This window comes from Rhynchophorus ferrugineus, unplaced genomic scaffold (assembly GCF_030347505.1).
Source record: "Rhynchophorus ferrugineus isolate W39M unplaced genomic scaffold, kcgeb_rfMv2 rfM7, whole genome shotgun sequence".
Taxonomy (NCBI): Eukaryota; Metazoa; Arthropoda; class Insecta; order Coleoptera; family Curculionidae; genus Rhynchophorus; species Rhynchophorus ferrugineus.
Genome location: NW_027472586.1, coordinates 14,852,762 through 14,868,157, shown reverse-complemented (window position 1 = coordinate 14,868,157; position 15,396 = coordinate 14,852,762). Strand labels below are relative to the sequence as shown.

Sequence of the window (15,396 nt, the reverse complement as noted above, 5' to 3'; positions counted from 1 at the left end):
GCCATATTAAGATATTTAACATCCTCAGCTTATTGATATTCGTTCTATTATACTGGATCCACATTTTCTACGTAGAGTGAATGTTATATGGGTATATTTTGTTTCATTTACTTTAATACGCCATGTCTTCAGCCACAGTTGTATTTTATCAAGGTGTGTTTGGAGGTTTTTTGATGCTGTTATTGGATTTTCGTGAGATGCAAAGATTGCTGTGTTATCTGCATATGTTGCCACAATATACTATCGATAGGATATACAGTTTCGGACTCATTACACTGCCTTGCGGACCTCCTGATATATTGGATTTAGTGAATTCATCGTCTTGTTTTATAGTGAAATATCTATCTGTGAGATAAGATTTTAGTAACTGAAAATGTGAATGAGGAAGGAGTTTCTTTAATTTAACCTGCACGTCTGTACGTCTTACTTTATCAAAAATCAGAGATATGTCAGCGATGTAGCTCAGTAATATCTTTGGGCATTTAAATCTAGATTTATTTTGTTTGCCAATCTATACACTAATAATTTTATAATTCCGTGTTTATAACGAAGCCCAAATTGATAATTTGAAATATTTTTTTTCTATTATATTATTAAGCCTCTTTATCTATAATTGGAATCAAAACCTTGGACATTATTGGTAATAAACTTATAGTATAGTAGGAGGCAATTTTCCAAACTGAAAATCTGGTATTTCTATAAATGATTTAATACGTTTTAGCAGTAGTTTCTCAAATTATTTTGATATCGTAAGTAGCAGTAATAGCTTTTCGTGGCAGCTCTTCTAATAACCCAGTTGAAATATCATCAATCCCAGGAGCCTGTTTAGCATTGAGGTTGTTATAAATTTATGTGGCAACTTCCATTGGAGAAATCAGATATACAACTCCATCGGGCTGATAACCAGTTCAGTTCAGTTGGATTATGTTAGCTAAATGTTTTGCGAATACTTCAAATTTTTCATCGCTGCGTCGAACCCATTCATTTAAATCATTTTTAATAGGCAGTACTCTAATTAATAATTGATCTTTTGAATCTTCGAGTTACTTTCCATCTCTTGATATCGGGAAATATAATATAATTATAAATACAGTAATAATATCAGATATACTAGAACTCTTATCAATGCTAAAAAAAAATGGCTGTATTATTTGAACCCATCGAATGATCTTATTATTTGAACATGCTGCCCATTCGTGTAACAGACGTCGCCAATATAACGTGCCACATGTTGGCAACATCGACCTGTCCGTATTAGAAAACCTTCTAGATAATATTTAATTTGTTACATTTTCTTCAGTTAGAACATATGCCTCCCTGCAACAGTACATCCCTTCATTGAAAGAAGTTACTTTAGTCCGTCTCGTAAAGCAAGTAGCTCAGGTTTATCAGACAATCCAATTTTCAAGACTTGTGGATCTTGCGGTATTTGCTACACCGTTTTATTTAGAACGAGTTTTAGTCGAAATCGCCAAGCACAGCGATAAGAAAGTACTCGTACTACCGCATTGTTCATAAAAATATTTGATATTTTAAAATCTTATAATTCTAGATAAGAATTGATCATGGAAAACAGTGCATTCATTTTGATGTCGAATTTGGTGAAGATCGACAAGAAGGCGAACTCAGTGATTCCTACTTTCATCTTATACCCAACGGTGGACAAATACGGTATCGGTTGAGTGAAATAGCGACTGTCTTAGGCCAAGCCGTCGCTGTGATATGCCATAACAAAAATAAGGTAAATAGATATTTGATGTTTCTTGAAGAGAGAGGGTCCAATTTACATCGAAATAATAATTTAAATATTTGTTTTCCACTTCCAATTATTTGTATTAAACAATAACATTCATATAGACTTTCCAATAAAACAGCCAATGCACCTCATAGATGACATCGAATATTCATTATTTTTACTAGTTAAAACCTCCTAGTTAAAAGGAGACGAACTCAGCGGACCAATTATCGCAAATATCGACAAATATAGCTTTTACGAACATCTAAATAAAATGCATCCAAAGAACAACTTCACTATGGAAACCGGGAAAAAAAACAGTCCCATCCTAGGATGTATTAGTGTATAAAGACCAAACTGCCAGGACCAGAATGCCTGGACACTCAATGTACCAAAAAATAACCCATACAAACCGTTATCTAAAAGTCAGCAAATAATACAAAAATACATTATTGTATTATGGAAATTAAGATCAATTTGGCTTGATATGTGCAAGTTTTAATTTTTATGTTACAAATAATATATCAATATAATATTACTGATTCTACAGATAGCAACCAGCATTATTAACGGTTACTATGAAAACGCCACATTTTGTCTGCCTTCCATTTTAAAAATTTTTCATTCAAGCCATTCTTGAATCCAGATAAACCAGGAGAGTGCATCCCCCGTAGTAAGCTCTGGGGAAATGTTTTGCTCGGTGCAATCATTGAAATCATGCAGGCGCGACATTGATTGGTTTGTTTAAATTGGTCATATATAAACCTGTAGAGAAAATAGTATTTGCCGACCACTTGTTGGAATCGTTATGTTTCTAGCGTGAAGAATAATATATCTGCAATGTGTTATAACTTTTACCTTTTTCCATCAACTTTTGTTTTCTCTACACTCTTTTTAGTAGCGTCTTGCCAAGGGTGACCTAATGTTCCATTTTGAAATACCTATGTCTGTACACAAGTAATCACTTATATCCCTCAAACAGCTGCATATCCTTAAGTTTTCTATGGTTACATTCCACATCAACAGTTATCTTTGAAATAATTGTATTAAATTATTTTTATGTTAAAAAACTACTCACCGTTTTTTTACATTTCATAAATTCAACAGATCCATTAGGCTCATTAATCTGAAGGATGGGAAGTGAACCACTTTTTGGCCAACATTCGAAAATAGATTATGGTGTCAACAAGTCAGTTACAATTGGTGAAATAACAATCGTTTATCAATATTATAAGGTATTATGTTGTTTTGATGGAAAAACAAAATTGCCACAATTGTTGCCACCAACAGATCAATTAGGCTCATTAATCTGAGGGATGGGAAATCAACCACTTTTTGGCCAACATTCGAAAATATTATATTTCATAATATATACAATTTTATGCCCACTTTCAACATTTTATACCATAAACGTTTTTTCAACATTCAAATTTGTATCAGAAATAAGTTTATAAAATCTTAAACAATTGTTGATACAAAGACACATCTTTCTCTTTTGTTTCTTCATCAGAACACCAATTTAGTGAATATATTCAAAATAGCATGGGATCGGATGTCATCTAACAGCCATAATATCATCATCAGATCTGACAAAACACTTATCAGTGAGCACACGAGGAGGTTTAATTAAGTGGCTATTGTTAACGATGGAGAAAATTTTCAAGATATATCTAGGTAATACTATGAAAATGCCATATTTTGTCTGCCTTCCATTTAAAAATGTTTCATTCAAGCCATTCTTGAATCCAGATAAACCAGGGGAGTGCACCCCCATAGTAAGCTCTGGGGAAATGTTTTGCTCGGTGCAATCATTGAAATCATGCAGACGCGACATTTGATTGGTTTGTTTAAATTGGTCATATATAAACCTGTAGAGAAAATAGTATTTGGCGACCACTTGTTGGAATCGTTATGTTTCTAGCGTGAAGAATATCTGCAATGTGTTATAACTTTTACCTTTTTCCATCAACTTTTGTTTTCTCTACACTCTTTTTAGTAGCGTCTTGCCAAGGGTGACCTAATGTTCCATTTTGAAATACCTATGTCTGTACACAAGTAATCACTTATATCCCTCAAGATGCATATCCTTAAGTTTTCTATGGTTACATTCCACATCAACAGTCATCTTTGAAATAATTGTATTAAACTATTTTTATGTTAAAAAACTACTCACCGTTTTTTTACATTTCACAAATTTAATCATGACTATATATTTTCTATAAATATAATATAATACTATATAATATATAATATACTATACTCTAAATATAATATAATATACTTTCTTTTGGGTGAATACAAAATTATATTGTTTCTCTTTGATTTGGGATATCTTTGATTTTAGTTATAGTGATCATACTAATATTCAGTGTAGCTGTAACACAATAAAAATATTACCAATAAAAGCCTCAGAAGCTTAATATTTAATAGTATCAATACTTACCTCTCTAATGCATGTTACTGGTAAGAACGGGCCTTCATTACCCCGTTTCTGTTCGAAGTTATTGATAACTTGGAAACCTGTTTCTGACTGACTATTTATTTGGCTTCGGCATTGTCAACCAAAGTAATCCAAAATATTAAGCAGCGATTTTAAATTTGTTAAAACAAGCAAAGCGCCAAAACAACGTTTGCCGGTTTATAACCTCTTATCATTAATGTTTTGAAGAATTTTGCAGACATTTGACAACCGAACAACTTTTGCAGGCTCATTTGTTTACGTGTTCGAACGTATCAGACAGCACTGTATCTCTTTTTAACTAGAATAAAATGAGAAGGAAAATATTGTCTGATTCTAAAACGAATGTACAAACTGCAATAGACAAAACATTCATAGGCATAACAGGTCAATTGAAAAGTCCACAGCCTACCATAGTAAAGTACATTTTTTCGGCAAAATTAGTTTTTTTATTCAACATAATTCCGTTCAATATGATACACTGATTATAGCGACCCTCCAACTTTTCGATACCATTTTTGTAGTACGATTTGTCCTTTGCTTCAAAATAGACCTCAGTTTCGGCGAGCACCTCTTCATTCGACGAAAATTTCTTCCCAGTGAGCATTCTTTTGAGATCTGAGAATATGAAATAGTGGTTGGGGGCCAGATCTGGAGAATACGGTGGATAGATGGATGTTTGCCATCATTTTCACTGACCTGACTTGTGACACGGTGCATTGTTTTGGTGAAGCAGCACTTTCTTTTTCTTCAAATGCGACCGTTTTTCGGCGATTTCGTGCTTCAAAGGGTCCAATAACGCTATGTAGTAGCCGCTGTTGATGGTCCTTCCTTTCTCAAGGTAGTCAATGAAAATTATTCCATGCGCATTCCAAAATACAGAGGCCATAACCTTGCCAGGCGACTGTTGCGTTTTCCCACGCTTTGGAACGGGTTCAGTCCATTCGGATGACTGTCGATTAGACTTAGAAGTGAAATATTGGAGCTATGTTTCATCCATTGTCACATATTGACGCAAAAAATTCGGGTTTATTACGCTTGATCATCTTCAAATATTGCTCCGAATCATCAACTCATCGTTGTTTTTGTTCAAAAGTGAGCTCGCGCAGCAGCCACTTTGCACAGAGCTTTCTCATACTTGTGAATGATATGATGTACACGTTCAGTTGAAATCTGCAATTTACGGTCATTCAAAATCATTGTGTAGATTTTTTAAATGTTTTCGTCGCTAACAACCTCTTTTGAGCGTCAACTGCATTCACCATCTTCGGTGCTCATTTCACCACGTCCAAACTTAGCATACCAATCCTTGATGGTTGATTTTCGTGGGACAGTGCCCGGAAAGTCGGCATCAAGCCAAGGTTTTGCTTCAGCTGTATTTTCTCTCTTCAAAAAGCACTATTTTATCAACACGCGAAATTCCTTTTTATCCAATTTTTTCACAATAACAAAAGTTGCTTCACTCAAGATGCTATAATTCACAAACTAATAATCCGACAGCTGTCAAATTTATATACGCATCTTTTGAGGGTTAGGGCTAACTAAAAAACATATGGATTTAATTCTAGTAGCACCATCTATGTGTCCGGGGACTTTTCATTTGACCTGTTATAATAATGGCAGTTACAAAGTGTATTAGCGACGCATTCCTGTAACCTCTATTTCTATCAACTTGTTTTAACTGAAACGTATAATACATTGGACTATAGATATAACAGATACAAATACAGATAAAATAGAGGTTACTATAGTATATCCAAAAAATATCCAAATCAATATACCAATTCCTTCGACTACACAACGAATAATAGTCGCTCGATATAACATATAATCTACCCAATAAAATAATTAATACACGTCATCAAAATGTATGACGTCAGCATGACGCAATGTTGCCGCATTGACTTATAACTTTAGTTTACATTTTCCAGTTTTTAACCTGTAATTATTATAACAAATGTTTTGAAGAATTTTGTAGATATTCGACAACAGGTTCGATCAGTGCCAACACAAATCGAATTTTATACTTTGAGTTTAAAACAAATTTTACAGTTTGACAACTACATTTTGCAGTATATTCGATGTTATATATGACGTGCGTTGGCTGTTTTAAGTTCTAGTTTATAGGTTTATACAGGAGATTGTTTACTAACCAGGTTTACACCTGACAAAAAAGAGTTTCGTCAGAAAAACGTATTGAAATCGCTGTTAAGTCTTATATTTATAGAATTCCAAGAGGTACTGAAAGTATTTAAACTGTGACGGGATATCTCATAAAAATGTCCCCAATAATATCTAGCTATATAAATCAGAACGGATAATATAAAATATTTTAATTTTTCTTTACTTTAGGAAGAAAATGAGAGAACCAGAAATAGCATGGTCATGAATTATCACAAGAACGCACTAGAAGAACGTAACAGGTTCCATCAGAGGCCCAAAATTGTTGAAAACTCTCAACGTATACGCATGGAGAACCGTATGCGGTAAAGTATTCAAATAATTGGTTGGAGACAAAATAATTTGATTTTTTAATATCTCGAAAGAAATTTATTCATATAAATATCAAGTACTAATCTTCCATGTATATAAAAATTAATTGCTATTCCTCAGTTTCGCTAACATTTTTAGACACCCAGGAAAAATTTATGATGTATGGATGTAAATATTTGTGATAATGATATTATATCAGAAAATTTAGCAAAGCAAAACATCAATGAATAAAAATAACATGGAGCTTTAGCAATAATATTCTCACTACGCACTGGCACTACATTTGTTATTTGATATCCTAAAAACACGACAAAATGAGTTAGCATAGAGTCAAAACTTAACACAATAATACATGGAGAATCCAATGAAACACAAATTAGTTTGTTACTTTCATGTAGTTTTTTTGCGATACCCCCTAATTGCAGTAAACATTTACCAAGAGAGTAAAAAGTTGAAATATGTAGTGAATGTTTATGGTAAAGTATACTTTGTTATTGTAATTCACATTTGTTATTATGTTGTAAAAAATTTAGTGCACGAGAACTTTATGTACTTTTATTATTAATAACGGCAAGGAGAAGACGACCTGCCTTCGGATGTCGAAGTCAATCAAATGTGCAACGAGCTATTTGAGTTGTTATAACGAATTATTAGACAGGCCTAGAATGCAACGAATTCGTGTGTGTATATCAAATACAACTACAGCGAGCACGACACAATGAAATTGAACAATTTCGCAGATCCCATTTCCTCCTGTGATCAAGGAACGAACAGCTGATCGAAAATAGATTATGGTGTCAACAAGTCAGTTACAATTGGTGAAATGACAATCGTTTATCAATATTATAAGGTATTATGTTGTTTTAATGGAAAAATAAAATTGCCACAATTGTTGCCACCAACAGATCCATTAGGCTCATTAATCTGATGGATGGGAAATGAACCACTTTTTGCCAACATTCGAAAATAGATTATGGCGTCAACAAGTCAGTTACAATTGGTGAAATGACAATCGTTTATCAATATTATAAGGTATTATGTTGTTTTAATGGAAAAATAAAATTGCCACAATTGTTGCCACCAACAGATCCATTAGGCTCATTAATCTGAGGGATGGGAAATGAACCACTTTTTGGCCAACATTCGAAAATATAATATTTCAACCTAATTTCAACATTTTATACCATAAACGTTTTTTCAACCTTCAAATTTGTATCAAAAATAAGTTTATAAAATCTTAAACAATTGTTGATACAAAGACAGATGTTTCTCTTTTGTTTTTTCATCAGAACACCAATTTAGTCAAAAAATATTCAAAATAGCATGGGATCGGATGCCATCTAACAGCCATAATATCATCATCAGATCTGACAAAACACTTATCGGTGAGCACACAAAGAGATCTAATTAAGTGGCTATTGTTATTGTTGGAGAAAATTTTCAAGATAGATCTAGGTAATGTGAAGTTCGCCAGGAGATCTAGTAAATTTTTCAAAAATTATTTTTTATAGCAATCTAGTAAATTAACACTAATTTGGTTTTATCCTATTTCGCGACACTATTAAAATTACAAAGTACTTATTCTACAATAGACAGCTTGGGCTTAGCATCTAATAACTAACTAATAATAATAAAAACTAATAATAACTAACTAACTAACTAATTAAATATAATTTCACTGAACTAGATCAAATGGTTTTACGCTCTTTAATTTTTTGACTAAGCTATTATTATCTAGGAGCTGGAGAACCTCAACATTGATGTGCAGATGGAGCCTTCGTTCATGTCTTTGGGCATAGTCCTTGACAACATTATCAAATGTTTCTACCTCCAAGAATATTTCATGGAGCATCAACAATACCTTGCAGTATCTTGTTTTGGAATCTCTGTCAGATATTTCTATTGCTTTGGCTGGTACAACCCCAAATTTGAACACCATAAGTTCACACTGGTTTCAACACTTGTTGGTAAAGCAAAAGCTTATTTTATACTGGCAGGGCTGCATATCTATCCTGCATAGTATTAAAACGAATTTACATTTTGATGACGTAAGTTCACTGCTACTTTGAATAGACTATATTGACTGTTATGCAATAAAAAAATCAACTATGAAGTTGCGCCAAGTCAAGGATTCTTTAATTTACCGAGCATTCACCGTACTCTCAAAATTTAGCACCTCCTGATTATCGTTTGTTCATAATGGTTTGAAGTATTAAAAAATCATCAAAACTGACTAATCATTATGTTGACATTCATTTTCCCTTTGTTGTCAGAACGCTCCAGATATCCAGTAACGTTGGCAGACATGCCGGCTTAAATTCCATTCAAACGCGTACAGTGGGTAGACAAAATAATATGAATACTACGCAACATAGTACATCTTGTTACTTGTTGGTAACACTACTTCCGTATAAATAATGTGACGCGTATGTATTGCTCAGATTACTATATACTTTTTATGTTATATTTCAATATATTGTACGCTTTGTTACACACGGATTGAAGATATGAGTTCTGAGGTTCAAAAACTCACCCAAATTTGTGAAACGTAATGATGATCTAAACCAAAAATCAACTACGCCGTTAGAAACCTGAGGAAGTTTTTTAAAGTTATTTTGATTAAACTATTTATTAAAGTATCAATTTTCTTTCACTATATACCAAAAGTGATTAATGAAAAAAATTATAATAATTAATTACTGTACCTAAGATTTTCTATTATGTTATATGATAATTACTGATTTTCTGAACCCTTTAGAATAGATGAGATACAACGGGCCTTACTGCTATTTGGACAAAATAGACCTGATCGCTTGAAGGGAGTAGAACAAATCATCGATCGTAATTTTGCCGGGGATGTGGAAGAGGTAAGATTGTTTCGGAAATATGTCGATTTACATCATTACATTACAGTCTTATGTTAATTACATTAAGAACCACTTTAGAATTAATATATATTTGTTTATAAGAAACGTTATTGAAGATTTTGTCCGATAGTTTTGTATATTCTGATTTCTTCGAAAGGTAGTAAAAACTTCAAACTGACTGACGGCTCTCAAACGAAAGTTTATAACATAAAATAGACAGATGTATAAAGTTCGTCTAAGCCACCTGAGGGCGCACCAAGCTAGTTTATTTTCTAACTACAAAATGAAATTAAAAATAGAATTTTAATAAAATATTTTATTTAAATATTAGTTATCATATCATTTTGACAATTGATTAACTTATTTTCTAATTGTAAATTGTTATTGCCTTAAACGTTATAAAGTAACAAACTATAAATTAAAAAATAATTTGTCCAAAATATACTTAAAAAGATAATATTTGAATTTATTGAATATGAATTTATTTTTATAGATATTTAATTGGATACTATCTACATTATAAGTAGCCATGCAAAATTTTTCATGTTGAACCAACCAACACCTTATTCTTTAAAAAAAGTCATTTTAAATATACTTGCTCACATAATATCTGATTTAGTATTTTCGTTAAATTTGGTTTTGTACATTATTTTGTCATTAACTAAAAAAGTCTAGAAATAGCTTCACACACAAGCGAATTAAAATCGATTCCTTGTACCGTTAAATAATATTTAGACAATATAATATAATAGCAGAATAATAAACATAGTTCAATGATTCAAACAACTATAACCTACAAACTATTGTGACTGTATAAAGAACTGTCGTTTAACTCCTTCGAAAATATATGCGATAGCCCTTCGATATATATAATGTTAGAATAAATTATATTTGATAACATTATTTTATTTAGATATACTCAACTAAATCATACTCATTCGCTTAATATAACTAATTTGGACTGTTTGACTTAATCAATGCAATCTTGAAATATAGTCGGAAATTTCTTCCAAGGATAACGACGACTCATTTTTTTATTTCTGTACATACACCAGATACATTTGTGAGATTGAAGATACATTATAATCAAATAATACTAAATACATTTTAACCACAAAAATACAGAAAAATTCTAATCATATTTTGCCAGGCACACAAAAATGGCGTTATAAACAAACTATTGCATTATAGAAATGAATGAACCAATTAATGCCTTTGTGGAGACAAACTAACGAGCCAATGAAACGTTTCGAAAAAGTGACCTGTATTGGTGGGACTACACCAAACAATTCTCCGGATTCGCCTTTTAAGTTATTTCTCTATATTACTCTATGATCCACAACTAAACAACTAGTAGGCTTTGAGCTCTCTTGACTGTTTGGCAATTGTGCTATCAATCTATAAAACGACGATGCATTGATAATGTGAATAGAATTCTAATTAACAATAACGGTACTCTTTTGGCTGTGCAGTGTTATAGATTTTGTCAGCAACTAAAATAACATCAATCTCCTCAACTACAATTTTTTCTGCGTTCCCTCTGGTTTCCTGGAGGTATTCTTCTAAAATCGCACTTCGACGCTAAACATTTTTTGGTTAAAATAAAACTAACATCAAAATTATTGATCAATTTTATTATTCAGACGTGCTTTATAACTTGCCAGAGTAATTTAGCATCGGCGATTGCACAATAACCAACAAAATAAACCGAAGTCCTAAGAAAAATCCTATGAATGCCTATTATTAAACCGTCATAATGTACTAAATTTGTTTTAGGATGAATACTCCGTCAAACTCAAGCAAATTTTAAGGATAATTTCCGAAGAAAGGATCAAGCTTTTAAATATCTCACTCGCAAAAGAAAAAGGGAATGTTGTAAGGTACCATAACGCCGAACTTAAGAAAGAGCAAAAAAGAATCCTTTTAAAGGGAAGGTAAAAACCTAAGTATTTCTACCTAAGGTAACGATTTACTTAAGATGTCGTGTTTAGGCGCCAAGAAAAGGAACGAAATGCGAATGAAAAAAGGTTCACGAAAGGACGCCCCAGAGCTAAAGATAGGCCTAGAAGGAAGAACAAGTTACAGAAGTGTCTCGCTCAGTATGACAACGACAAAAACGCTGAATAGGTAAGTTGGCTTCTTATCACTATAGAGCAGTGTTTCCCAAACATTGTTCTACCATGATAAAATAATACACATTTATTAATAGTAAAAATGTTTTATTAATACTACAACGTGTTTCTTATTAGTAATTTTCGCTTAGTGGCAATAATGGAACAATTATTTTCAATAAATATTGTCACATTTCTGCTCGTTCTTGTGGCGTATATTTAAACCCGTTTTCCACCTTGTCTTGTACTTTAAATATTGTTACATTGTTACCTTGCAAGGCCATGTTTAGATTATTTAAAAATTCAAAAATATCAGATATTTTTTTGCCACTTTTGCCAACCAATTAACATAATAAAATATGTCCTTGAGTTCAAATATTACATCTGTGGCTGTTTTTAAAAAACTTTTACTTCTTTTAATTCCATAAGCCTTTTTAAGACATTGCCTCTTGTCATCACTTCCTGTTTCTTTGCACAAAACAGAGAATCCTGAGAACTTGACACACTTTTTCATCGTTGATATCAAGGATAAAGATATTTTCTTGACAACCAATGCCTCTCATGAATGCTACAGTGCGTCCATACATATTCTGGTGCTACAACTTTTACCCTTGGATAACGATCAGCACGAATGCCTCACATTGCTCATGCGCCTTCACTACTCAATCCCACACACTTCTTCCATTCCATGATATATTTGTTGATATAATCATTAATCAAGTTAAATATTATGAATTGAAATATTTCTTCGACTGTCAATCGTATTAGCAAAGATTTACAAAACAAAAATTATTCATAAATAGTATTCTCAAGATCATATCGTACAAAACATATCGAACGATCGAGATGCTGCAATTTTTAGCGACGTATTATCTTCTCACCGATAACATGTGGATAGTCGGACTTAGCAATTAACTGTGAAATTTCATAAAAAGCCAGGACAATATTATGAGCTTGTGTTCCTTGTGTAAAAATGGACTCCATATTTTCTTTCTTATTATTTAACTTTGCCTTCTTATTTGTGAAGAACTCCCTTTCTTTGTAGTCAGGATGTTTTAGTTACAAGTGGCGCGGCAACTTTGAAGGTTTTTTGATTAATTTGATAATTTAACATTGCAAATTACACATAATGGTTTGATCAATGTTCTTCAAGATATTATCGGATCCATGACTCCTTTTCCTTTTCTGAAGATTCATTTACCTGTTCATCGTGCACCCCTTTGTTGGAATCAATATTAGAACTTGTATTTGGCTGCACTAACTATCATTCACCTATTTACTTGTGCTGCTCCCGGAACTGGTACATTGTTTCATTACCCATTTATCCATTGCTCACCGTTTACGAATATTTATATAGTAGGTATTATTTTTAAAAGAAGACGGGAATGTTGCTACCCGGTATTTTATTTTGATGGGCTGGTCACGGGTCGCAACCCAGCAAATGGGAAACACTGCTATAGATACAAATCAATCCACACATTCTTAGTTATTAAATACAGGGTGTCCAATGGGGAAGTGTGATATATATTTTAATGTAAGGTAATATGTAATGACCTTGATTGAGGCACTCGATGTGAGACGACAGTAAAGTGTGCTTAAACAGTATTTTTTAGGTTAATTTTATATTTACATAAGTTTCGCTGGTAATTATACTGATTAGCGAGTACATTGGGATGCACTGAAACTCTTTCGAAGTACTTCACACAAACACGTTGAATTATACTCATTGTTGGTTCTAGAGGAATATAGCGTTGTATCACTTCATTTGAAACATAGTCCGGAGCATCGACAATGGCACGCAACACTTTATTTTGGAACTATTGTAGGATGGATATATTAGACTTGCTAGCGGTTCTCCATAGTTGGATTCCATTTGACCAAATAGGCTTGATTATAGATTTATATATACTTGTTATCTAGTGATAACTTGGATTTGCTCCCGATAAGTCAATACATTTGGTAGAGTTTAAATCCAAGTTATTTCCGTTTGGCGAGTATGCCCTTCTTCCATGTTAGGTGTCGATCTAGATGTATATCAAGATATTTAGCATCCACTACTTGCGGGAGTTGACAATTATTGATATAAACTGGTGGACATGTTTTTCTACGGAGTGTAAATGTTATTTAAGTGGATTTTGTTTTGTTGGCTTTAATACGACATTAACTGTTACCATTATGGTGTGCTGTGGCGGGATCTTCATGACGCAATCGAACCCGCAACCTTCGCGTGTGAGCTTAACGTTCTGTTACACCATAAAACAGTTGCCAGCTATATTTCTACAACGTCTCATATGATATGATTTTTGCTTAAAAAGCTAACTGAATGGCTTTACACTAAACTACTTCCGATTTTTCGTCACATTAACAATAACAATCAATTCAGCAATAACATTATACACAAATATATAATTATTTTAGATAAAAAAAATATGTGAAAACTTTGTACGTGTCCTTGAAATTTGAGTGTTTCCCTCGATTTTCCCTTTTCCCCCATCAGATCCTGATTTGGTTCCAATAGGACCACCTCGGAAGTGCACTCTTTCGAATAAAACAGAATTTTGAAAGTCAGTCCATAATTGACGGAGAAATCGGCAATCCTCCTCCTTTTTTGAAGTCGGTTAATAAATGACCATGAGCGCACACCTTTCGCATTTTACTGTGGTCTCTCGAAGAACCAGTTTAGTGAACTCAATCAATAGAACTCAATAAATACGAATATTTATTTTGTATTTGTATTTCGTGTTTAGTATTGATAAACCACAGACATCAAAAATGTAGTTACAATTGGTCAGCTTCCTAAACGATAAAAGCAAAATGGTTTCTATCCTTGAATACTATCCAAATATAAAACATATGTTCCTACAATATAATACGCGTTTGTGCTCATCAAAACCTGTAGAAAGGTTTTTAACTGGTTTTATTCATGTACCATCTAGAGTCTGTTTGTTTAATAATCCATTTAAAAATCTAGGGTCCTTGAAAAGAAATTCTTTTATTACTTATTAATACAGTGGGCTGGATGAGTTCCATTCTTTTCTTTATTCGATTCTTTAACTGGTGCCACTTTAATAAATATCTCTTTAAAGGGTATATAATTTTTTTAGGTTTGTACTGTCGGTAATATAATCACCATCACCTATTTATTGTACATTTACTTAGAAAACCTGAGATGAATTTGAAATTAATTTATATTATTATATTTAATATAATTCATTTGGACTAACAAGAATTCACGAATTCAGGAACCTGAACTTTGGACCACGCCTTACGTTGATATAAGAAAGCAAACAAATGGAAGAAGTTATATAAAGTATTACTAACATAAATAGAAATAGTAATTAACATAGATGGCAAATTTTATATTATTGTATAAAATAATAATGTATATTATAAATATAAATAATTATATATTACATATATTATATAAACCTTTACTTAAAGAATGTATTTTATTTCATATCTAAAATAAAATTAATCCAGTTATATAATTAAATATCAAAACTTTCGGTCCACCTTCCGATTTTTAACTTCGAACTATCGAATTTTTTCGAATGAAAATTAGGGCTGATATATCGATATTTCTTAAATATATATAACTATCCAATTAAAACAGCCCACAATTGAAAAACATCAAATCATTTGATAGTCAAAAAACCAGTAGTCGAATGAGAGTAGTATTTATTATATTATATTATTAAAAAATAGAAATTCAAATATTATTAAAATACAATA

At 32.3% G+C, this 15,396-nt stretch overlaps 2 protein-coding genes across 7 annotated transcripts in view; both read left to right on the top strand.

Annotated features, from left to right (window-relative positions):
* Positions 1 to 15,104, top strand: part of LOC143199980 (eukaryotic translation initiation factor 3 subunit A) — a 32,383-nt gene extending 17,279 nt beyond the window's left edge. Inside the window, exons 6-12 of one of the 6 annotated variants that reach the window (XM_076410193.1) lie at positions 1,301 to 1,491; positions 1,553 to 1,741; positions 6,546 to 6,679; positions 9,445 to 9,553; positions 11,330 to 11,487; positions 11,545 to 11,680; positions 14,907 to 15,104. In XM_076410193.1, the coding sequence (XP_076266308.1) occupies positions 1,301 to 1,491; positions 1,553 to 1,741; positions 6,546 to 6,679; positions 9,445 to 9,553; positions 11,330 to 11,487; positions 11,545 to 11,680 (917 nt within the window). In that variant the 3' untranslated portion in view covers positions 14,907 to 15,104. Of the gene's footprint in view, positions 1 to 1,300; positions 1,492 to 1,552; positions 1,742 to 6,545; positions 7,163 to 7,219; positions 7,359 to 9,444; positions 9,554 to 11,329; positions 11,488 to 11,544; positions 11,681 to 14,768 lie in introns of those variants that run through there. The other 5 variants (XM_076410196.1, XM_076410195.1, XM_076410197.1 and 2 more) reach the window with 5 other exon arrangements.
* On the top strand, positions 7,427 to 9,099 carry LOC143200025 (uncharacterized). The gene is made up of 4 exons (XM_076410262.1): positions 7,427 to 7,536; positions 7,592 to 7,718; positions 8,425 to 8,734; positions 8,960 to 9,099. Exons 2-3 carry the CDS (start codon positions 7,692 to 7,694, stop codon positions 8,704 to 8,706), a joined length of 309 nt encoding a protein of 102 aa, XP_076266377.1. The 5' UTR covers positions 7,427 to 7,536; positions 7,592 to 7,691; the 3' UTR covers positions 8,707 to 8,734; positions 8,960 to 9,099.
* Positions 15,105 to 15,396: the final 292 nt, after the last annotated feature.

Excerpts from the sequence above, each read along its gene's own strand:
- LOC143200025 (XM_076410262.1), top strand. The coding sequence starts at position 7,692 with ATGACAATCGTTTATCAATATTATAAG. Across the intron at positions 7,719-8,424 it reads TCGTTTATCAATATTATAAG|GAGCTGGAGAACCTCAACAT; the intron begins GTATTATGTTGT and ends ATTATTATCTAG.